At 38.2% G+C, this 25,652-nt stretch overlaps 2 protein-coding genes across 11 annotated transcripts in view; one reads left to right on the top strand and one right to left on the bottom strand.

Moving 5' to 3' along the window:
* SIDT1 (SID1 transmembrane family member 1) overlaps window positions 1-25,652 on the bottom strand; it is a 479,838-nt gene that overhangs the window by 206,599 nt on the left and 247,587 nt on the right. The window lies entirely within an intron of this gene.
* The window catches only part of CFAP44 (cilia and flagella associated protein 44), a 151,704-nt gene that overhangs the window by 39,600 nt on the left and 86,452 nt on the right, over window positions 1-25,652 (top strand). For 6 of the 10 annotated variants that reach the window (XR_014313403.1, XM_082737190.1, XM_082737187.1 and 3 more), the window contains 6 exons: window positions 1,778-1,987; window positions 2,618-2,728; window positions 7,849-8,010; window positions 13,659-13,895; window positions 22,960-23,105; window positions 23,819-24,089. Coding sequence is in view for 9 of the 10 variants with exons in the window: in XM_082737190.1 (XP_082593316.1) it covers window positions 1,778-1,987; window positions 2,618-2,728; window positions 7,849-8,010; window positions 13,659-13,895; window positions 22,960-23,105; window positions 23,819-24,089 (1,137 nt within the window). In the remaining variant the exon portion in view is untranslated. The remainder of the gene's footprint in view (window positions 1-1,777; window positions 1,988-2,617; window positions 2,729-7,848; window positions 8,011-13,658; window positions 13,896-22,959; window positions 23,106-23,818; window positions 24,090-25,652) is intronic. The other 4 variants (XM_082737189.1, XM_082737192.1, XM_082737191.1 and 1 more) reach the window with 4 other exon arrangements.

Raw genomic sequence — 25,652 nt, 5'->3', positions numbered from 1 at the left:
TAAATCATTTATACAGATGGCTGTGCAATGTCCATAGAATGTTTCCTTTTTTAGCCTCCTATCCAAGTGATCCTATCCATGATCATTGGATATCATGCTAGAATTAAATGCCTCATCTTTAGACCCATTTGCTTCTCTAGAAAACTCCGTATCTTTATGAATCAGCTCAGGTCAGACATCCTCTCTGCATAGCCCTCTGTGACCCTACCTTCCTTCAGGTAGAGCTAGGCACTCCTTCCTCTGTGATTTTTTTAAAGGACTATGTATATACTAATTTTATGAACCTTTACACAATACGCTAAGATGAATTGCTTTATTGTCTCTTTCCCACCAGACTGTTCTTCATGGGTGACAATTACACTCTATTCTACTTTGAACCTCTAGTGCCTCTAGAGTACATTTAGACACATAGCAAATATTTACTGAATGAACAACATTCAACTGGAGTTGGATGGAATACAGTTTTTTCTTATTACCAAGACTCTCATAACTGCCTGGTCTTAGTGATGATCACTCTGCTTTAAAGAATATCAGGGCTCTTGCCTTTATCCTGAATGCCTCCCAAGACAGCAGATTTAGTATATTGGGATACTGCTAGATTTTTTTCTTTATCCCAGACTTCTCTGAGCTGCAGGCTATGTGCTTTCCTCATTTTGAGATCTCCAGGGGACCTCAAACCCAACATGTCCAAGACTAAATTGATGATACTCTGCTGGCCTCCAAAAACAATAATAGCAACAACAAACCACACAGACACTTGGCTCCCTTCCACTGTTTCCTATCTCAGTAAATGTCTCAGTCATTCTTGACACCTCCCTCTGCCCTTCTCTCATGTATTCAGTGATCACCAAATAGGGTCATAATAACTTTCTCTAAATGATGCCCATGTCCTTCCTCTCCATGACACCATCTTAGACCAAGTGACCACAATCACTCTCTTGGAGTAAGGCAGCCATTGCTTTAAAGGTCTTGCCAAAGGTCTCCCTACATCCTATCTAGGCCATCTCAGTTCTGTTTTGTACAATGAAGCTAAGATGGCTTTTCCAAAATAGCAAATCTGATCATGTCACCCTCTATACACACACACATGCACACAGACACACACATGCATACACATATCCAAACCCCCAACTAAAAACCTTTCAATGGCTTTTCACTGCTCTTGGGATGAAGACTATCCTTAATGTGACATGTAAGCCACTTTGTGACCTGGGCCTTGCTTATCTCTCTCTTATCATCTTTTCTGCCACATGACCTTTCCACAAGCTATATTCTCTCCCAGGCATGCTTCTCCCATCTCTCTGAACTTAATTTCTGGGCATTTTTCTGGTCTCAGCTCCACCATCTCTTTCTTGGTCTAGGTAAGCTTTCTTTGTTATATGCCCTCAGATATTGTGTCTTTCCTTTAGCATTTATTTCTGTTCATAAATTTATACTCATCTGCATGATTAATGTCTGTCCTCCCCCTAGACCATAAATTCTGTGAAACTGGGGACAAACTGTTTATGCTCACCCTTGAGTTGCTGGTGATAGGTGCCTAGCTACTACCCCAGCATTTGCTTCTTCAGTGTTTGAATTGCCATTGTCTACCCATCTCATCAGCAGCAGTGATAAAGAACTAGAATAGATGGAGGTTACCAGAAAGTTGTATAAGGACTTACCAACGAGTTGTCAATGTTAAATTACTTGGCTAAATAAAATACAGAGTTATCTGTTACATAGTACAACTTTCTTAATCAACTAATTTCATATATGTTGCATTTAATTTTTATCCAAGGTAAGCTACACCGGAGCACAGATTATTGCAGGATTCGAAGATGGGGTGGTTCGAATTCTTGAACTTTACGATCCAAAAGGACTCACAATTTTTGCAGGACGGAAGAAAATTTCTGATGCAGATATTATTTTGAAACAGGTTTTCAAACCCCATACTGCTCGTGTTACTGCCTTAGCTTATGAACGTGATGGAGAAATTCTAGCTACAGGGGTAAATGGTAGATTTCTTTTTGTTTCCTATTGAGCTTTCATGGTTAAATTTATTTTATTTGTCTTTCTACTTGATGATAACTTATTTGCTGATGTACATTTTAGAGAAAAACCCATAGTTTGTTTCTTTATGTTCATATTCTTTTAATATAGTCTGTGCATGACATCTCAAAATTTTCTTATAAATTGAGTTCTAATGCTTATTTTAAATGAATAGAAGTTTTCAACTGGGAGTTATGATCCTGTGTTATGTATAACCAATATTTTATCACATAGGTATGTTCTTAAACAGAATTGCCATAAGTGATGAGAATAAACTTGTACATTTTTAATGCATTAGTAAGTGAGCATATGCTTTGTGGAATTTTTTGAGTTAACCTATGTATAGGTAAGGTATAGTGATCATTCTTTCAGAAACACATCCTGGAACACTTGGTTTGTCAAATGTTCTCATGGGGGAAATGAAGCAAATATTTGAAATAAGAATTTTCCCAGAATAATCTGGGAAATATGATTATTGTGGGTATAGTTATATAGAGGATATACTAGAGCTAGTAAGTGCTACTCTGTACTCTATGGAATACATTTTTTTAAAAACCCCATATTTCTTGGGTATTTCTCTTTTTCTTAGAGTAAAGATCAAACCGTCTTCTTCTTTGAGGTAGAAAAGGATTATAAGCCAATAGGGTATATTACTACTCCTGGACCTGTTCGCCAGTTAGTATGGTCTTCGAACTCCCATGTAAGTAATTAGTATTTGTCTTCATGTTTAAATCTCAATTACAGCATAATGAAGTGATCTGGAAGATAGAGAAGAACAGGTGGAATTATTAGCCACATTCCTGGGTCCTGCAGTGAGGGGCCAGGGATGCTCTTAGCTTGGCTAGTAGAACATTACTAAGGAGACCCACATCATACTCATTACCTCTTCTCTCTTCCATTCTCTAAATTGTTGGTCATGATTCCCCTCCCAAAACTTTGGGTTCTATCAAGCTTTGCTTTAACACTGGTAACTTTATTGAGATGCACAGGTCAGAATGTGCTGACTTGGGTCTATCAGTCCTTTTGACATTCAAAAGTTCAGTTCCAAGGTCTGAATGTCCTTGCCCTCATCTTTCTCTCTTTGCTTCTGCCCCGTTCCACCTCTATTTTCTCTTTGAATCTTCCACGGACTCTTTTCCTAACAACAGTTGGTGATTCAGGATTGGTTACTGATCTTATTTAATGCCTCTCATTTCCCTAAGTTTGAGCATTAGATAATTTTGTCATCTAAATGTTGATTTAATTTCTAAACCAGGTGCTGTCCTGGGTTCTAGGATAATAATACCGATTGAACTGTATGGAGGTGTCAGAATTATTGACATCTGTTTTTTTTTTTTTAAAGATTTTATTTATTTATTTGACAGACAGAGATCACAAGTAGGCAGAGGCAGGCAGAGAGAGAGGAGGAAGCAGGCTCCCTGCTGAGCAGAGAGCCCGATGCGGGACTCGATCCCAGGACCCTGAGATCATGACCTGAGCTGAAGGCAGCGGCTCAACCCACTGAGCCACCCAGGCACCCCTGAAGTAACATCTGTTAATCTACCTTGAACTTGTCTAAAGGAAAGGGCTACAACAGTATAGTATCTAGAAAAAGCTTTTTTAAAAAAATATTCATTATTTTCCTCTTTGCTAGGCACTGACGATGGAGTCAATAAGCAGTACAAAGCAATCTCTTCGAAAGAGGAAAAAAATGTACCTATTTTAGAAGTTAAATATCACTGAACAATACAAGGTTTCACAAGAGAAATGGTGACTAAAATATCAGTGATATAGACAATGTGTGCTATGAATTTAGAGTAGGGAAATACAAAGAAGGGGATAAGTCAACATAAGTTGTTATTTTGTATTATTCTACCTTAACCTTGAGGAAATGGTGGGATATGTGTAGTTGGAGAGAAGGTGGGTGCTGGTGATTTAGGAGAAGGAAACGAAAGCTGCAAAGCGACCTGGGTTTTAAAGCATGAACACAACATGTGATATTATGTGCATCCTTTAATAATTTCTTTAGATTCAAAGTAAAAAACCCAAAACGGTTAGAAATGGTGGGTGGGAAGGAGGTGGGCATGACTACATAGGGACATCTTGAAGATCCTAATGGTAATGAGGTAGTTTTGCATCTTGATTACTGTGAATGGTTCCATGAATCTACAGATGTGATAAAATGACATAGAATTATACACATGTTCTGTATTAATGTCAATTTCCTGGTTTTGATATTGTTGCATAAGAGGTAACCAATGGGAGAAACTGGTTGAAGGGTACATGATTCCTTCCTATACTATCTTTGTAACTTCCTGTGATTCACTAATTATTTTGAAATAAGAAGCAAAATTTTTTTTTTGAAGCTAAATTTTTTAAAATAGGCATAAGAGACCAAAACCCCCAACATAATTCTAAAGTTATTTCAGGCTGTGCTGCTGATTAGTGCTTGCATTTCTTGTATTTGGGAATTACTAATGTCAAAGCAAATTACCCTCATTTCACAATGTATACATGTATCAAACCATCACATAGTACACTTTAAACTTATACAGTGTTATATTTCAGTTATGTTTCAATAAAGATGGAGAAAAAAGGTAAATTACCATGTGTAACTGATACGCTGCATGCTGCAGTTATCCAGTTAGCCATAGCTATTAGCTTCTACCAGTTCTCAACGGTCAGACCTCCTGCCTTCCTGAATGCATTAAACTTCTGTCCGCTATTTATAATTTGTGTTTCCAATAAGGGTGTACCACATGTACACACAGACTCATTCTGACTGCTGTGGTCACTACCATGATCACTCTGGGCAGCAGTGAGGTATGGGGGAAGCAGATGAGAGGTGGATGGATCTACTGGGGAGCTATGTTCCAGACACTTGACCAGTGTATGAAAGACTGTGGACAAGAGCTATGTAGGAGGTAGAATTAACAGAGTTTCTGGGGCAGAATTTTGAATTTCTGGGGATAACGTTGAGCTGTTTGAATGAAACACATGAGCTTCTCTAAGACATGTTCTTTTGCCTGCATTATTCTGGGATCACTGTCCTCTCTGTTGCTATAACCAGAAAATCTCGAAAATCCCAGCCTTTTCCCTACCTCTAACCACCCTGCCCTTCATTGATTACCAAACTTCTTTGATTTGCATTCCCTGCTTCCTCTTTGATATCCTAGATGAAAGCATAATCCTATACATAAGAGTAAATAGCATTCAAATAGGTAAAGTGAAAACTAATGGAACATTTGAAGGAAATGAACAAACTCTGTTCCCAGACAGTTTAGAGTCACGTAAATGCTTTAAGGCAAAGGCCCAGCAGAACGTCAGGTTCACTTTTCTGTATTCCCCTTTCTCTGGGATCATGTCCCCTCAAGTCCCAATTGTTTTTGTAACTTTGAACTTCAACTTTTGTCTCCTCTCCTCTTCAAGAATGTCTAAAGCTCTAGAACACAGCATTCTGTTTGACTTCTTGGTCTCACGCAAACTGTTGGCAACTTGTCGTTAGGAGGAAAAGTTGCAGAAGAATCCCTCACCTTCCCACTACCCAACATAACAATCCTGTTACCTGTGCATCCACCTGCTCTCTTCCCTTTTTTATTTTATTTTTTTAATGTTATTTTTATTTTTTAAAAAAGATTTTTTTTATTTATTTAACAGAGAGAAATCACAAGTAGTCAGAGAGGCAGGCAGAGAGAGAGAGAGGAGGAAGCAGGCTCCCTGCTGAGCAGAGAGCCCCATGCGGGACTCTATCCCAGGACTCCGAGATCATGACCTGAGCCGAAGGCAGCGGCTTAACCCACTGAGCCACCCAGGCGCCCATTCCCTTTTTTATAATAGAGATGTCCTCTCCATTCCATTTGAGGGCAGTTCTGCTGCCTCCTTTGGATTATTCTGTTTTCCATCTTTTTCAAGATTTCATACTACTTATTTTCTCTTGTCATAAATTTAACCTCACCTGCTTATTGGATCATTTCCATTGGTATTTAAATGTGTTTGAGTATCTTCCATGAACAAAAAATCAATTCTTCAACTTTCCATTCTCCTCTAGTTACTGCCCCATCTTTCTCCTCCTGACTTTTCCAAGAGGATTGATCATTCCTGTAGCCTCTTGACTAGTATCTAGTCTCATCCATTCCACCAAGTCTGCTCCTGTAAAGAAACCAGTGATGTCCACTTAACATTTTCAGTTCTCATCTTTCTTGACCTCTTACTTCCTTTGATTCTGTTGACCTTACATTCTCTGAATTACCATTTCCCTTTAACTTTTGTGACCTTATTCTCTCCTGGTTCCCTATTCTACATCTTGCCCTTCCTTGTCAGCCTTCCTCACCCAATTACTGAGTATTCTTTCCCTATAGCTCTGTTTCAATCTCTCTTTTTATTCTGTTCTCTTGACCTGGGTCTTACCATCCAAGTCCATAACTTCCTTGTAAGCCCAAACGTGCCACTGGATATTTGCACAAGGTATTTGCTTTGTAAAACATACTTCCTCAAACCTTCCCCTAACTTATTGTGTAATTCTATTCCCCCTTCACCTTGAAGTTTAGATACCACCTTCTCAGGAAGCCTTGCACAGCTTCCTTTGCTCTTGTGGCACCTCTGCAACACTTGTCACAGTTATAATTTACATTTATTTATACGATTTGTTAAATGACAAGCTCTCTTGTTGGAGGTAAGCTCCATAGTGCCAGATGCTGTATTTTTCTTTTATAGTTTTACCCTTAGCATCCCACAAAATGCCAAATACATGGTAGACACATAATAATTATAGAATGAAATGACTGAGTGAAGAAACATTTTGAATAATGTGTCTATAGAATATCGAGATGGGGACTTTGCAGACATGGTTAAATATATGATTTTGGGAGATCAAGAGAATGGTCTGGGGGTGCCTGGGTGGCTCAGTGGGTTAAGACCTCTTCCTTTGGCTCAGGTCATGATCCAGGGTCCTGGGATCAAGCCCCACTTCGGGCTCTCTGCTCAGCAGGGAGTGTGCTTCCCCCTCCCCCAACCTGCCTGTCTGCCTATTTGTGATCTCTGTCAAATAAATAAATACAATCTTAAAAAAAGAGAGAATGGTCTGGCCTAGAGAGATGAATTAATTTGGAATCTAATGGTGTGTGAGTGGTAATGAAGACTTATGTTAGTTATAAGATTTCCCAGGGAATGCTTATGGAGTGAGAGAAGAGGGAAGAGGACAAACACCTTGGGAACATCCACATTTAATGAACTGGGGCAGCTAGAGAACGATCCACCAAAGGCTGCTCAGACTGGATATGCCATCCACACACTGCAGGTTTTCCTTCTCCTTTTATTCTGAAGGATAACCTGATTTTAATATTCTGCTTTTTGGACTAACATTCACAGCTGCATTTTTGGCTCAGAAAATGTATTATGACATCTGTAAGGGAAACAAATCTAAATCTAATGTTAACACTTAGCTTATTAATGATTATGTATAGTGATTAATAAGATGACTTATTATTGCAGTGAGGGATTAAGGATTTAAAAAATGGTTAGTATAGGGGCACCTGGGTCGCTCAGTCGGTTAAGTGTCTGCCGTCTGCTCAGGTCATGATCCCAGGGTCCTGGGATTGAGCCCTGCATTGGGCTTTCTGCTCAGCAGAGACCCTGCTTCTTCCTCTCCCTCTGCCTGCAGCTCCCCCTGCTTGTGGGCTCTCTCGCTCTGTCAAATAAATAAATGAAAATCTTAAAAAAAATTTTTTTTTTAAATGGTTAGTATACATAGCAATTAAATTTCTTCCTGATTTGTGATCTTTTTGAGCTATGCTTCTAAAAATTCACCTAAATGTGAATGATATGTTAATCTTCCTTTTTCAGCCTGACAGTACTTTACTGATTATCTGTGAGAATGGCTATGTTCTTGAAACGCCACTTCCAACCATAAAGGAGGAAGAGGAAAATCGTGATGTAGTTTCCTATGAAATCAAAGACATGGACATAAAATATTTTCATTTCTCAAGTGTCAAGTCTAAGATTCTGGTATGAGATATCCTTGAAGCATTATCTTCTAATGTGTTTTTTTCTTAGAAAAATTTTAAAATTATTTCTATTAACATATAATGTATTATTTGCCCAAGGGGTACAGGTCTATGGATTATCAGGCTTACACATTTCTCAGCACTCACCATAGCATGTACCCTCCCCAATGTTTTTCTTAGAATTTAAAGTATCCTTTTTTTCCTTGAAGTTTTTATTTAAATTCCAGTTAACATACAGTGTAATATTAGTTTCAGGTATACAGTATAGTGATTCAACACTTTCATACATCACCTGGTGCTCAACACAAGTACCTCCTTAGTCCCTATTTTCTACCTAACCCATCCCCCATCTCCTTTCCTCTGGTAACCATCAGTTTGTTCTCTGTAGTTAAGAGTCTGTTTCTTGGGGGGTGCCCCGGTGGCTCAGTCAGTTAAGCATTCTTAATTTATCTCAGGTCATGATCTCAGGGTTGTGAGATCAAGCCGTGTGCCAGGCTCCATGCTGGGTGTGGAGCATGCTTAAGATTCCCTCTCTCCCTGGGGGTGGGGTTATGGACATTGGGGAGGGTATGTGCTTTGGTGAGTGCTGATTCATAGACCTGTACCCCTGGGGATAAAAATACATGTTTATAAAAAATAAAAAATTAAAAAAAAAAAGATTCCCTCTCTCCCTATCCCTCTGCCCTGCATGCCTCTCTGGAAAAAAACAAAAAAAGTGTGTTGCCTCTCACTTCCTCCTATGATCATATGTTTTGTTTCCAAGCCCTACATATGAATAAAGTCATATATATTTGTCTTTCTCTAACTGACTTTACTTAGTATAATATTCTCTACCTCCATCCACATCATTGCAAATGGCAAGATTTCATTCTTTTTAATGGCTGAGTAATATTCCATTGTATAAAAGTGCTGATGAAATATGAAGAAGAATAAGACATTTACCCTGACTTTATGAGCTTATAAGCTGGTAGAAAGCAGCGGACTATATTAGAAGGCAGTAGTGAATGGATATTAAAATCACAGTGCAAAGAAAATAATTTTAGGAGTGTGGAGTGAAACAAATTTGAGTTTGCTGGGGGGGGGGTAAGGGGAGATCAAAGATGACTAGATAGAGGGAACATTTAGTATTTAAAAAAATGAGAAGAGGAGCGCCTGGGTGGCTCAGTGGGTTAAGCCTCTGCCTTTGGCTCAGGTCATGATCCTGGTGTCCTGGGATCGAGTCCCGCGTTGGGCTCTCTGCTCAGTCGGAGGCCTGCTTCTCCCACACACCCCGCCTTCTTCTCTGCCTACTTGTAATCTCTGTGTCTGTCAAATAAATAAATAAAATCTTTAAAAAAAATGAGAAGAATTTTGAGAGGATGAAAAAGGAGAGGAAGGCAATAAGAGCTGGAATAACATCCTGAGGGAAAGCAGAGTTGTAAGAATTTCTGGTGTTTTAGAAAAATGAAGACTGGAATGTTGAGACCCAGGGATGCAGTATGTTAGAGGGAAGTGGCAGAAATCTATGACCAATACTTGGGTTCCTTAAATACCAGCCAAGATATTTCAATTTAATTCAAGACCATTGAGATCCATTATGAGTTTTTTTCCCCTTTTCTTCCCTCCCACCCCCATTTGTTCTTTGAAGAAATTCTTATTTCAGTATAGTAGACACACAATGTTATATCAGTTTCAGGTACGCAACATAGTGATACAACAAAACTGTACATTATGCTGTGTTCACCACAAGTGAAGCTACTACCTGTCACCATACAACACTATTACAGTACCATTGACTATATTCCCTATGCTGTACTTTTTATATTTTATGTATATGTCATCATATTTTACATCTTTTAATTCATAATTTTCTTCTAATTATGGCTTTCTTTTTCCTACTTAAAGAAATCCCTTTCACATTTTTTGTAAGGCCAGTTTAGTGATGATAAACTCCTTTAATTTTTCTTTGGTTGGGAAATTCTTTTTCCTTTTATTCTGAATGATAAACTTGCCAGGTATAGTATTCTTGGTTGTAGGTTTTTTCCTTTCAATACTTTGAATATATAATGCCACTCCCTCTGGCCTTCAAAGCTTCTGCTGAAAAACTGACTGATAGCCTTATAGGGTTTCCCTTGTATGTAGCTTCTTGCTACTTTCTTACTACTTCTACAAATCTCTTTATCTTTAACCTTTGACATTTTAATAATTATGTTTCATGGGTTCACCTTGTTTTTAACTACCATGCTTCCTAAACCTGGATGTCTGTTTCTTTTCCCAGATTAGTGAAGTTTTGAAGCTAGTATGTCTTCAAATGAATTTTCTGCACCTTTCTTTTCTCCTTCTGGTACCCCTATAATGTGAATATTTGTTTGATGTTGTCAAGAGATCTCCTAACTTATCCTGATTTTTTTTTTCTGTTGTTCAGTTTGGATGCTTTCCATTACCCTATGTTCCAGATCACTGATCCATTCTTCTGCATCCATAATCTGTTGATTCCCTCTAGTGGTCCCCCCCCCCTTCACTTCAGTTATTGTATTCTTCATTGCTGATTTTTAAAAATATTTTTTCTTTGTTGAAGGCCTACTGTGTTCTTTTACTCTTTTCTCAAGCAAGCTGAACATCTTTATGATCATTGGTTAAACTCTTTTTAAAGCATATGGCATATATCCTTTTTATTTAGTTCTTTTTTTGGAGATTTTGTCCTGTTCTTTCTTTTGGAATGTATTCCTCTGCCTCCCATTTTTCTTGACTTTCATGTTTGTTCCTATGAATTAGGTAAGACAGCTACTTCTCCTAAATTTGGAGAAATGGTCTTGTATATGGTCTCCCCTATATATAGTTGACAATTTCCTCTGGCTGGCTGGAGCTTCAGATGGTGTAGGTTGAGGGTTTCAGGGCATTCCATGCTGTGTCTGACCTGGTGAGATGACTGGAGCTGAAGTGGGTGTAAGTGGGGAAGTCCCAGGGCTTTTCATGCAGTGGACATCCTGGCAGGACAGCTAAAATGGAACTGGGTGCTGATTTGGAGGATCCGGGGGTCCCTGGGTATGCTGCACAGGGGCTGCCCTTGTGGAGTAATAGGATCCAGGGCTGGGGGATGCCTGTGCTACCTACAGGGGACTTTCTGGTGGGACAGCTGGTGCCAAAGCAGGCATCAGCCAGGAGGTCCCAGAGCACTCTATACTGGGGTTGTTCTAGCAAGCTGTCTGAAGCAAATGTGGTGTGGATCTGGAGTTTTCAGGGATCCTTCGCACCTGTGTCACTGTGATGCAACAGGTGGAGCTGTGGGGAGTGCTATCCACGGTGTCCTGGTGTATACCTCCCTGGATCCTCCTTGGTGAGATTGCTAGAGCTAGTGGGGGCTAGGTGCCTTGGGCTCACTGATGTGGTAGGCTGGTTAGGGTGCCCAGATCTTGCTCCCCTCATTCACACTGTCATGGTGGAGGGGTAGCATAAACTGTGGTTCTTGCCAGCCCTTCTGTCCTGCAGAGATTTTCAGCATCTCCCTGCAGTTTGGCAGGGTTCTAAGGCTGGTTGTTTTATATACTAGTTGCTCTTTTATTTATTTATAAATAATAAATAGTTGCTCTATTTTACTTATTTTTTTTAAAGATTTTATTTATTTATTAGACAGAGATCACAAGTAGGCAGAGAGGCAGGCAAAGAGAGAGAGAGTGGAGGAAGCAGGCTCCCCTTTCCTTGCAGAGAGTCCGATGCGGGGCTCGATCCCAGGACCCTGAGATCATGACCTGAGCTGAAGGCAGAGGCTTTAACCCACTGAGCCACCCAGGTGCCCCTTTTACTTATTTTTTATTTAAATTCAATTAACATATAATGTATTATTTGTTTCAGAGGTACAGGTCTGTGATTCATCAGTCTTATATTATCCCCAGTACTCATTATAACACATAGCCTCCCCAGTGCTCATCACCTAGTTACCCCATATCCCCATCCTCATTACCCCTAGCAACCTTCAGTTTGTTTCCTATGATTAAGGGTCTCTTATGGTTTGCCTCCCTCTCCGGTTTCATCTTATTTAATTTTTTCCTCTCTTCCCCTATGATCCTCTGTTTTGTTTCTTAAATTCCACATATCAGTGAGATCATATGACCATTGTCTTTCTCTGACTGACTTATTTTGCTTAGCATGATACCTTCTAGTTCCATCCATGTTGTTGCAAATGGCAAGACTTCATTTTTTGATGGCTGAGTAATATTCCGTTATAAAGATACATACCACATCTTTATCTATTCACCTGTCAAGAAAGATATCTGGGCTCCTTCCACAGTTTGGCCATTGTAGACATTGCTGCTATAAACATTGGGGTGCAGATGCCCCTTTGGACCACTACATTTGTATCTTTAGGGTAAATACCTAGTAGTTCTGGGTTGTAGGATAGCTCTATTTTAACTTTCTGAGGACCCTCCATACTGTTTTCCAGAGTGGCTGCTCCAGCTTACTTTCCCACCAGCAGTGTAGGAGGGATCCGCTTTTTCTGTATCATCAACATCTGTCATTTCCTGACTTGTTAATTTTAGCCATTCTGACTGGTGTGAGGTGTATTTCATTGTGGTTTTCATTTGTATTTCCCTGATGCCAAGTGATGTTGAGCATTTTTTCATGCTTCTGTTGGCCATTTGGATGTCATCTTTGGAGAAATGTCTGTTCATGTCTTCTGCCCATTTCTTGATTGGATTTGCTCTTTGGGTGTTGAGTTTGATAAGTTCTTTATAGATTTTGGATATATTCTGGTTTCTCTTCAGATCATACAAATCTTTCACCTTTTACTAGTTTCTCTTTTCCTTGCCTTTTATTTTTTTTATTTTTTTGACAGAGAGCACAAGTAGGCGGAGAGACAGGCAGAGAGAGAGGAGGAAGCAGGCTCCCTGCGGAGTAGAGAGCCTGATGTGGGACTTGATCCCAGGATCCTGGGATCATGACCTGAGCCAGAGGCAGAGGCTTTAAACCACTGAGCTACCCAGGCGTCCCTAAACCTTGTCTTTTTTTTTCCCCCTGTGTCCCAAGGCAGACAAATCTGTTCCTGCTCTCTCAGTACTATCCATTCCCACTGCAGTTCAGAGCATTTGGGGATAGAGGTTTCTATCATTACTGTGTCTCCATTCTTTTGTTGGGAAGAGGCTGTTCAGTCATCCCTCCCACCGTGTGATTTTGAGGAGGGGATTGATGTGATGAGATCATATAAATTGGATAATTATGAGGGATAAAAAAGAAATAAAGAGGGAAAAGATGGGAGGTAGGGATGCCATTGTTAGGTGGCTTTTGAAAGGTCTGAAAGGTGCAAGGGGTCTAAGAGTATTACTAAAAATAGGAACAACTTTTCTCAGGGCTTATTTTGATCTACCTAATTCATGGGTTGATGGTGATAGACTGGAAGAAACTGTATTTAGCTCTTCTGTTAGGAAAAAAAAGAGAAAATAATTTCTGTAAACTTAAGATTGAAGGGGTTAATACAGAAATGATTTAAAAATGTTAATGATGAAATATATCCCCAAATTGATAATTTTTTTTGATAATTATTTTAAAATGACATTATTTTACATCAGAGCTGTGAGTTTTTCTAGAACCCTAATCTGTTTTTCATTTTGTCATCCCCTTACTATAAATGAATGATTTACAGTTGTTTTTCTATCTTAATGTCTCTTGCAAAAGCGATTAATAGAAATAGAAAAGAGAAAGGCATTAAGGGATTTGAAGAAGAAGGAGAAGGTAGAAAGGAGGAAGCAGCTAGCAGCAGAGATGGGAGAAGATGGAGAAAAGGAACTCCAAGTAGAGGAGGAGGAGGAGGAAGAGGAAGAGGAGCCATTACCTGAAATCTTTATTCCATCAACTCCCTGTCACATCCTCTGTGGATTTTACTCTGAGCCAGGGAAGTTCTGGGTTTCTTTGGTGAGTGACAATGTAATACATAAATTTTATCTCAGCTCTAATCAAATATAGTTCATGATCATGATTTTCCAGCACACTGTTACTTTCTAACTTATGGTAAGGCCATTTATTAACTACCATTAAAGGTGTGAATTCTGGTGAATAAATGTGAGTTACAGTTTTTATAACATCTTGATATCTCTTTTGTGTCTGCTTATTATGCTATCATCTATAACAATCATACGTGTTCCAGGAGGTCAAAGGGGAGAATAATTAAAGATAGAAGGGCAAAGCGCTAAGGATTCTTCCAGTTGATTCTATGGCCTTTTAAATTGTGCAACTAAGTGACATTTTGAAAATAATGGGCACACTATCCTGTAAACTTTTGCTTGCATTTTGTTATTTGCAGCTGTGCTGTGTGGCCATGTGGAAGTCTGGGAAGATGGCTGTTTTTAGGTGGTCACATTGCCACTCTGAACAAAATTGGGATTGGGCTAGTAAAGAAAAAGAGAAAAATGGATATCAGGGAGATAGACACCATGAATTGTCACAATATCATGACAACTATATCCTCTAATTATACATTTTCTACTCCTATCATAAGATATTGATCAATTGCAAAGCAAGATTTCCTTCATTATAAATTTGTCACAAATTTCATCTCCATTCACCAAAAAAAGTAATAATTGACAAAAAAGTATACAGGCATACCCTATTTTATTGCACTTCACAGATACTTTGATTGTCACCAATTGGTTTGTGGCAATCCTCTGTTGAGGAAGTTTATTGGTATCATTTTCCCCCAAACATTGGCTCACATCATGTTTCTGTGTCACATTTTATAATTCTTGCAGTATTTCAAACTTTCTCATTATTATTCTTTGTTGTTATGATCTGTGGTCATTGATCTTTGTTGCTATTGTAGTTGTTGGGGGGAGTCATGAGCCACATCCATATTAGACCACACACTTAATGATAAATATGGTGTGTGTTTTGACTGCTCCACTAACCTGCCTCTCTCACTCTTCTTGGGCTTTCCTATTCTCTGAGATATAATAATATTGAAATCAGGCCAGTTAACAACCTTACAATGGCTTCTAATTGTTCAAGTGAAAGCAAGAATCACACGCTTCTCACTTTAAATCAAAAGCTAGAATGATTAAGCTCAGTGTGTAAGGCAGGTCAAAAGCCAAGATAGGCCAAAAACTAGACCTCTTGTGCTAAACAGTTGGCCAACTTGTGAATGCAAACAAAAAGTTTTTGAAGGAAATTAAAAGTACTAGTCCAGTGAACACATGAATACTAAGAAAGAAAAACAGGCTTATTGCCAATATGGAGAAATTCTCAGTGGTCTGGATAGAAGATCAAACCAGCCATAACATTCCCTTAAGCCAAAGCCTAATCTAGAGCAGGGCCCTAAATCTCAATTCTCTGAAGGCTGAGAGAGGTGAGAAAGCTATAGAAGAAAAGTTGGAATTTAGCAGAGTTTGATTCATGATGTTTCAGAAAAGAAGGAAAGAAGCCTTCTCTATAACACAGAAGTGTAAGGCAAAGTAGCAAGTGCTAATGTAGAAGCTGTAGCAAGTTCTCCAGAAGATCTGGCTAAGGTAATTCATAAAGATATCTACACTGAACAAGGGACTTAAAAAATTTTTTTTTAATTTATTTACTTGAGAGATAGAGAGTGAGAAAATGAGCAGGGAGAGCAGCAGAGGGAGAGAGAGAAGCAGACTTCCCACTGAGCAGGGAGCCTGACATGAGGCTCAATCCCAGGACCCTGAGATCACAAGCTGAACCTAAGGTAGACACTTAATCGACTCAGCCACCCAGGGGCCCTGAGAAAGGATTTTCAGTGTAGATGAACCAGTCTCATTGTGGAAGAAAATGCCATCTAGGACTTTCAGAGAGAAGTCAATGCCTGGCTTCAAAGAATAGGTTGTTTTTCTTGTCAGAGGCTAATGCAGCTGGTGACTTAAGTTGAAGCCAGTGCTCATTTACCATTCTGAAAATCCTGGACCTTGGGAATTACATTAAGTCTATGTTGCCAGTGCTCTATAAATGGAACAACAAAGCTAGATGACAGCGCATCTGTTTACAACATGGTTACTGGATATTTTAAGCTCACTGTTGAGACCTACTCCTCAGAAAAAAAGATTCATTCAAAATATTACTGCTCATTGACAATGCATCTGGTCACCCAAGAACTCTGATGGAGACATACAGTGAGATTAATGTTGTTTTTATGCCTGATAGTGCAACATCCATTTTGTAGCCTGTGCATCAGGGAGTAATTTAAACTTTCAAGTCTTATTATCTAAGAAATACACTTTGTAAGGCTATGGGTGCGATAGATTGCAATTCCTCTAACGGATCTGGGCAAAGTCAATGGAAAAACTTCTGGAAAGGATTCACCATTCTAGATTCATGGGAAGAGGTCAAAATATCAACATTAACAGGATTTCTTGGAAGAAGTTGATTCCAACTCTCACAGATGACTCTGAGGGGTTCGGGACTTGAGTGGAGGGAGAAACTGCAGTTATGGTAGAAATAGCAAGAGAACTAGAATTACAAATGGACCCTGAAGATGGGACTGGATTGGCTGCAATCCCATGATAAAAATGGTAACAGATGAGGAGTTGCTTCTTATGGATGGGTAAAAAAAATGGTTTCTTGAGTGTAAGGCAAAGTAGCAAGTGCTAATGTAGAAGCTGTAGCAAGTTCTCCAGAAGATCTGGCTAAGGTAATTCATAAAGATATCTACACTGAACATCTACTCCTTGTGAAGATGCCATGCAGATGGTTGAAATGGCAACCAAAGGATTTAGAATATCACATAAACCTATTTGATAAGCTGCAGCAAGGTTTGAGAGGATTGACTCCAATTTTGAAAGAAGTTCTACCCTGAGTAAAATGTTAACTAACAGCATTGCATGCAACGAAGAAATTCATGAAAGGAAAAGTCAATTGATGCAGCAAACTTCATTATTGCCTTATTTTAAGAAATATGGCTGTGGCCACCCAGCCTTCAGCAACCACCACCCTGATCAGTCAGCAGCCATCAATGTTGAGGTGAGACCCTCCATCAGCAAGAAGATTAAGACCTGCCCAATGCTCAGATTACGGTTAGAAGTTTGGGGCAATAAGGTATTTTTAAATTAAGGTATGTACATTTTTTCTTAGACATAATGCTATTACATACTTAATAGACTATGGTATATTGTAAACATAACTTTCATATGCACTGGGAAACAAAAAATCATTTGACTCACTTTATTGCAATAGTAGCTTTATTGAGGTGGTCTGGAATTGAACCTCTCTTATCTCTGAGGTATATCTGTAAGTGAGAGATTACCATTTATGCACAACCTATCCCAGTCTTTGGCCAGGCCAGAACACTGAGTAGCCAAGGATTGTTACTACAAGGAGTAATGAGCATTAACTTCTCCCTGTGTTCAGTTTTTCCTAGACATACATCTTTGTTAGCAACTTCTAGGGAGGCAAGCAGCAAAAAGGATAGAAAGTAGTGATGCTTTGTCCATCTTTATGAAACAATGGTTGATGACTACTATTGTGTGGGGTTCAAGGGCATAGGGATAAATAAGGCATGTTTCCTGCCCTCAGGAAATTCCTTCATATCAGGAGGAGAGAGGCACAGAAACAACTGTAATACAATGTAATAGCATTCTAGTATCCTTGAAACACATGCAAAAATTATTATATAACAAACACATTCACTGCTTATTCTTAGGATTGCCCAATAAATATTATATGAGACATTCTTGCCCTAGGTGTATTTGTTACCTGAAATTCATATTTAACTGGGTATCTGGTATTTTTATTTGTGGAATATGGAAACCTATTTATTCTGTACAGAGCACCCTTCTAAGTGATTTACTAACCACCCTATAAAATAAATCCTCTTATAATTTGCATGTTGCATAAGAAGAAACCAAGGCAGGGAGAGGTTATGTCACTTATCCAAGGTCATATAACTAACGAGAGGTGGAACCAGGGTCTGGACTCAGGCAGTTTGGGCCTAGAGTCCATGCTTTTAACCATTAAGCTCCACCAGCATGCAAGATTAAGGTACAGTTGACAGAGGTAGCGCTGCTGATTCTGCTTGATGCAAATATTTGCCAGCTCCATTCCTGCAACCATATAGACTGTGTAGAAGACCAGTCTCCCTGTGAGGTTGTGACTGCAGTTCTCAAGTCCATGCTCATGCTGCAGGCCCATTCTCCCACCAAGCCCTGTTGGCTCTGCCACTTGGCTGAATTACTGGTATAATTCTTCCTCCCCTCAGACATGCTACACCCTCCCTTGCCTTCTAAGATAACCTTCTCTCACATTTCACTGAGAAAATCAAATTTTTCTTGACTTTATTTTTTTTAAAGATTTTATTTATTTTGACAGACAGAAATCACAGGTAGGCAGAGAGGCAGGGAGAGAGAGAGAGAGAAAAGGAAGCAGGCTCCCTGCTGAGCAGAGAGCCCGTTGCGGGGCTCAATCCCAGGACCCCGGGATCATGACCTGAGCCAAAGGCAGAGGCTTTAACCCACTGAGCCACCCAGGTGCCCCTTCCTTGACTTGTCTTAAATAGATCTGACACCCTATGAGGATCCATACAAGTTTTGTCTGCCCTGCCTGTTGTTGCCTGTTGTTCCAGTTGATGATGGTCTGCTGCAACTGCCCAAGGACGCTCTTCCTGAAGCCTTTTGATCCCACCCCTCTCCCTTCCTCCAATAGTTTATTCCTGGAGTAAGCCACCCAATCTCCTGTGTCATCCACTTCCTTCTGTTCACTAAATTCTTATCTTATAAACATGCTCTAGTACTTAAAATTTTTCCTTAACCTCTCTTTCCTTCCCTTCCAGTCCTCCTTTTAGAGGTGATCCTGAAGATAATATGCACCTTTAAATTCATATAATTTGATATAAATTTATTTTTCTAATTTCAGAGAAAAAAGATCTGAGAGCACTTTAATGCCATGTATCCTCTCCCTCCCCATTGTCCTATATTTTCTCTCTCTCTCTCTCTCTTTATATATATTTGTATCCCCAAAAGGTATTTTACTATTATATTGTTGATATCACTTTGGTTTATCCTTTTTCTAGCTGTTAATTCCTTTCTATATATTTGTAATTGCATCTTCTGCTTTAAAATATAATACATATTATATATTTAATGTAGGTCTGCTAGTGACAAATTCTCTGTTTTGGGGGTTTTGGAGGGTTCTTAAAGTGTCCTCATTTTGCCTTTTTTTTTAAATTTATTTTTTATTTTCAGCATAACAGTATTCATTATTTTTTCACCACACCCAGTGCTCCATGCAATCTGTGCCGTTTATAATACCCACCACCTGGTACCCCAACCTCCCACCCCCCACCGCTTCAAACCCCTCAGACTGTTTTTCAGAGTCCATAGTCTCTCGTTCACCTCCCCTTCCAATTTCCCCCAACTCCCTTCTCCTCTCTATCTCCCCATGTCCTCCATGCTATTTGTTATGCTCCACAAATAAGTGAAACCATATGATAATTGACTCTCTCTGCTTGACTTATTTCACTCAGCATAATCTCTTCCAGTCCCGTCCATGTTGCTACAAAGTTGGGTATTTGTCCTTTCTGATGGAGGCATAATACTCCATAGTGTATATGGACCACATCTTCCTTATCCATTCGTCTGTTGAAGGGCATCTTGGTTCTTTCCACAGTTTGGTGACCGTGGCCATTGCTGCTATAAACCTTGGGATACAGAGGACCCTTCTTTTCACTACATCTGTATCTTTGGGGTAAATACCCAGGAGTGCAATGGCAGGGTCATAGGGAAGTTCTATTTTTAATTTTTTGAGGAATCTCCACACTGTTCTCCAAAGAGGCTGTACCAACTTGCATTCCCACCAATAGTGGAAGAGGGTTCCCCTTTCTCCACATCCTCTCCAACACATGTTGTTTCCTGTCTTGCTAATTTTGGCCATTTTAAGTGGTGTAAAGTGGTATCTCAGTGTAGTTTTAATTTGAATCTCCCTGATGGCTAGTGATAATGAACATTTTTTCATGTGTCTGTTAGCCATTTGTATGTCTTCATTGGAGAAGTGTCTGTTCATATCTTCTGCCCATTTTTTTACATGATTGTCTGTTTTGTGTGTGTTGAGTTTGAGGAGTTCTTTATAGATCCAGGATATCAACCTTTTGTCTGTACTGTCATTTGCAAATATCTTCTCCCATTCTGTGGGTTGCCTCTTTGTTTTCTTGACTGTTTCCTTTGCTGTGCAGAAGCTTTTGGTTTTGATGAAGTCCCAAAAGTTCATTTTCACTTTTGTTTCCTTTGCCTTTGGAGACATATTTTGAAAGAAGTTGCTGTGGCTGATATCGAAGAGATTACTGCCTATGTTCTCCTCTGAGATTCTGATGGATTCCTGTCTCACATTGAGGTCTTTTATCCATTTTGCCTTTTTAAAAAATTTATATTTTTGTTGGAAATTTTGTTTTCAAACTTTGATATCTTTTAATCCTCTTTTGTCTTCCATTCTACCAGCTGCATTATTTATTTATTAGATTTTTTTTCAGTGTACTAGAATTCATTGTTTATGTACCACACCCAGTGTTCCATGCAATACATGTCCTCCATAATACCCACCACCAGGCTCACACAAACTCCCACCCCCCACCACTTCAAAACCCTCAGATTGTTTTTCAGAGTCCATAGTCTCTCATGGTTTATTTCCCCCTCCAATTTCCCTCAACTCCCTTCTCCTCTCCATCTTCCCTATGTCCTCCATGTTATTTCTTATGCTCCACAAATAAGTGAAACCATATGATAATTGAATCTCTCTGCTTATTTCACTCAGCATAATCTCTTTTTATTGTTTCTTTGACACCTAGTATGTCTTTTTCTCTTCGCTTTTAAAATTTTATGTTAAAGCATGTCGTTTCTTCATATTTATCTTGCTGGTGGTCATAGCATTTCTTGAATCCCTACATAGTTTTATTCAGTTTTAGAAAACTCACAGCTGTTATCTACCGTAATATTGGTCTGGCCTATCTTTTTACTTGTTTCTGCTGGGATTTCAGTTTTCTGTATATTAACCCTTATTACTATGTCTCGTACGTACTTTACACACACACTGGCCTTTTTTGGTGGGTTATTTTCCATTTTTTTTTCTTTCTCCTGCCTTGGCCTGACTACTTTATCTGATCTCTGTTCCAGTTTTCTAAGTCTGCTGTGTCTAGTTGCTTTCAAGCCCATCTACTGATTGTAATTTGTCATTTTATTTGTTCTAGAATTTTATTTTTTCCATTTAGTTTTTTTTTTTTATAGATTCCAGATGGCTTCTTAAATTTTCCATTTGGCTTCAGAGTCTTTAAAATATACTATTCTTGGTTATTTGAAGTCCATTTTGTAAATATCTCAATATCTCATAACTTTGATTTGTCTTTTTAAAATCTGTTTAAATTCAATTTTGTTAACATATAGTGTATTATTAGTTTCAGGGGTAGAACTTAGTGATTCCTCAGTTGCATATAACACCCAGTGCTCTTTACATGCCCATCACCCAGTTATACCATCCCCCCACCTCCCCTCCAGCAGCTGTCAATTTGTTTCCTCTAGTCAAGAGTCTTAAGGTTTGCCTCATTTTGTTTTCATCTTATTTTACTTTTCCTTCCCTTTCCCTATGTTCATCTGTTTTGTTTCTTAAATTCCACATATGAATGAAATCATATGGTATTTGTCTTTCTCTGATTGACTTATTTCACTTAGCATTATATTCTCTAGTTCCATCCATATCATTGCAAATAGCAAGATTTCATTTTTAAAAAAAAATATTTTATTTATTTATTTGACAGAGAGAGAGATCACAAGTAGGCAGAGAGTCAGGCAGAGAGAGAAGGGGAAGCAGGCTCCCCGCTGAGCAGAGAGCCCGATGCAGGGCTTGATCCCAGGACCCTGAGATCATGACCTGAGCCGAAGGCAGCGGCTCAATCCACTGAGCCACCCAGGCGCCCTGCAAGATTTCATTTTTTAAATGGCTGGGTAGTATTCCATTATGTGTATATATACTACATCTTCTTTATCCATTTATCTGTTCATGGACATCTGGGCTCTTTTCCATATTTTGGCTATTGTGAACCTTGTTTCTATAAACATTGGAGTGCATGTTTCCCTTCAAATCACTATGTTTGTATCCTTTGGATAAATACCTGTAGTGAAACTTCTGGGCTGTAGAGTAGTTCAATTTTTAACTTTTTGAGGAACCCCCATATCGGCTTTAGGGTGTCTGCACCAGTCTATATTCTCACCATAATCTTGTTTGTCCTTTGATTTAAGATAGGCAAGTCTAATCTTAGCTAGTATGCCTAGTTGATTTTTTTTTAATTGAATAATTGACCTTGTATGTGAAAAACTGTAGCATTTGTTGAGATATGTTGGCATTGTCTCCTGGAAATTTATTTTTGGTCCTGGAAAGCAGCTAGAAATCCTAGATCACTTTCATCTATTCAGTGATTGAGACTCATACATGTAGTGTGTAGTGCTCCAGGGTTGCAATGGAAAACCCACTGTAAGGTGTATTTACTGTGTCTCCTTCTCCTTGGAGGATCCTGTGATTTCTTTCCTTCTTTCTAAGCCCATGAGGCAACAGATTGCTCTGCTGAGCTTCTAAGCCTCTCAGCTGCCACTTCCAGAACTGCCCATTGCCTCTGGGAGAAGAGCAATGCACTAGACTCAAAACTAGCTCTGAACACCATGTCCTACACAACTCTATTACTGAATACTAAATTCAAAATAATACCTGAAATAAAATGGAATTCAGTAGGTAATCAGAAGTGGTATCTCTCTTATAATAGCTTCTAAGTGGAAAGCAAATTACTGTAAGGTGTTTTATTATTGTATAATGTTATAGTTGCATATAAATAGACAGTGGAGATACTTTATAAAACTTTATCTATAATCATAGAAATCATATCAAAATAGATGTTTTAAGACCTCTATTTTAGGTTTTAAAATTTGAAATAATATAAAAATCCTCATGTGGTCATATGTATCTTATATTTAAATACTACTTTCCATGTTATTTTTCTCTTTTCCAGGGTGGCTATGATGCTGGTTTTCTATATCACTGTGAGTTCCCCTTGTATGACCAGAGTACTGCTATCACAAAAAAGAAAGATGAACCTTTTGATTTTCGTCTTCTTGAAGATACAGAGGATAATCCCATCCAAACTATCACTTTCAGGTGAACTGAATTTCAGAAAGCCTTAAAAAAACCGATCCTATTTATGCCTGTGTTGTTGCCCATCATAAATATTGTTCATTTTAGAAGATCTGTCCAATTGGAGAAGTATGCAAACACTTTCTAGTTAAATAAATTGAATAAATGAATAGAATCAAAGCTAATTCCAAAACTGTATTTCAAGTCCCTTTATCAAATATTCTGTCAGAATTTGTTTTTCACACAATAGGTTTATAGGGATTTACTCAGGGGTATGCTACTGCTTGGTCAAATAATGAAGGTTCAGTGTTGCTATGATTCTGGAGAAATCACAAATTGAGATTTTTAAATGGTTGATAATTACATTTGTGATTTATTTGTTATATTATTATCATAATGTGATTTATTTGTGATATATTATCAATAATAAATCACAAATATTATTTGTGATAAATAGTCACAGATTGAGATTTAATAATTAAGAAGCATATATGCCAGTCATTCTTTTGAAGATCAAATATAATGGCTCCAAATTTCAAATAGGCTTTTCTTCTCCTTTTACTCTTTTGTACAGTTTTCTAGGGCTGCCATAGTTCCCTAGTTTCCCTAGAAGAAAATATGAATGGGGGGGCACAATGTAGTCTATAACATTTTTGTTAATAAAATTTAGCCATTTGTCAATTAATTTAAAATTAAACATTTTCAGATTAATATGAAGAACAATTTATGTTTCCTAGCATTCACCAAGATATGATGTTTTGTGGAATGCAAAATGGAGCAATTCGAGTCTATATCCTAAGTCAAAATAAGCCTTCATTGATTAATACAGAGTACTACTGGCACTTCAATATCCATGACAATAATTATGGATGTATTAAAGGCATCCGTACTAGTTTTGATGACCGTTTCTTGGTGACTACTGGAGCAGATAGTAATATCTTTGTTTTCACCATTTTTTCTGAATTTGAGCTAAAGAAAGACATCAAAGCCGAAGTGCCATCTCCTAGGGTATGTAACTAATAACAATGATAAAGAAATGATAAAGAAATTAATTTTAAAGTAGTGATGTCTAAATTACTTTCTTTAAAAATTGAAAACTCATTTACCTTATAGTCTATTCTTGTTAGAATTTTGACTTTCTGGTGCCTCTGTTATTAAAGTCACTGAATTCCTCTATAACACTAAAGGTATAGAATTTCCCAATTTAAAAAGACTGAGTAATTTATCCTGTATCAATCGCTTTCTGGGTTAAATATCTTTGTTTTCAAAATGTACAACTTTTTCAGATATATATTTTGCTTTTTATTTATTCACTTAATAAATGGGCATATTTGGGAAGTATACCATAATTTGTGTGTTTGAAAGGAGTTGTAAAAGTGGTAGTTTTTAGTATTAGAATATGACAGTATGGATCAGGACCAAAGATTCAGTTAAATTATTCTATTCTTAAGCAGAGTGTATTGTTGTATTTGTAATGAAGATTGATCCCCAAATTATATCCATTTGCCCTATCACATGACAAAGTAGTTCCTTTGGGAAAAAAATCACTAATAACCATTTCAATTGCTCCTCAAGAAGAGGAATTGTATTAAAAAGACCATAGTTAAAATTCCTGTGAATACACCAGCATTCCATTGAATAGGTAACCAACTTTAAAAGAAGATACAAAAAAAGTAGGGCAGATTTGAGCAGGTAAATTTTCATTTCTATTAATAGAAGCAAAATTAGGAGAATGGACTATTGTCCAAAGAGCTCCCACTCAGAAAGAAGAATTACAGAAGGGGAAAGTGTAAGAACAAGAGAATCTTTTTATTTCTACCTAGTGCTAGCTCTTTCTATGGAAATCTATATTGGACAGAAAAAACCCATTTCACATTTGTATAATAGCATCCTTTTATATATGAATTTAATCAGTATTTTTTATGTCCTTGATGTGGACTCTGCTTTTAGGAAGACAGAATCAGAAAAAACTGAATAAATAGAGTACTAAGCTCTGCATAGGTCTAAGGATCTTACTTTAGAATCTGCTGGGAAGTCCTTAAAAGTACAGATTCCTGAGCCCCAGCCAGGAGCAATTAAATCAGAATATCTGAAAGTGAGGGCCAGGTATTAGTACTTTATAAAATATCTAGCCTTCTTCATGGGTCTCAGCCCCCATGACTCCAGTGTGCAGCTGGGATTGAGAACAATTGGCCTGTATTTTGGCACAGTTGGTAGCAACTCTGTTTAACTCAAATTTATTATAAACAGCTGAGGCCAAGAGAAGGTTGGTTGGGTATCCTGGAGATCACACTGCTAATGGAAAACCAAGGGGCTTGGCTCTGGAAAACAAAACAATAGAAAAATTCAATCAAGTTATGTCATAAGTGATTAACAGTAATTACAATGTATTAGCCATCAATGTCTCTTCTACTGGTCATGTCTTATGACTTCACTTTTACTAAAGTTCTAAATTTTGGGGTACCTGGATGGTTCAGTCAGTCAGTAGAGTATGTAACTCTTCATCCCTGGATTGTGAGTTTGAGCCCCACATTGGGTATAGAGATTACTTGAAAAAAATAAAGAAAATGT

Source organism: Mustela nivalis, assembly GCF_964662115.1.
Source record: "Mustela nivalis genome assembly, chromosome: 1".
In the NCBI taxonomy this organism is placed as follows: domain Eukaryota; kingdom Metazoa; phylum Chordata; class Mammalia; order Carnivora; family Mustelidae; genus Mustela; species Mustela nivalis.
The sequence above is the reverse complement of the archived record's forward strand: the minus strand, read 5'-3'. Positions and strand labels throughout refer to the sequence as shown.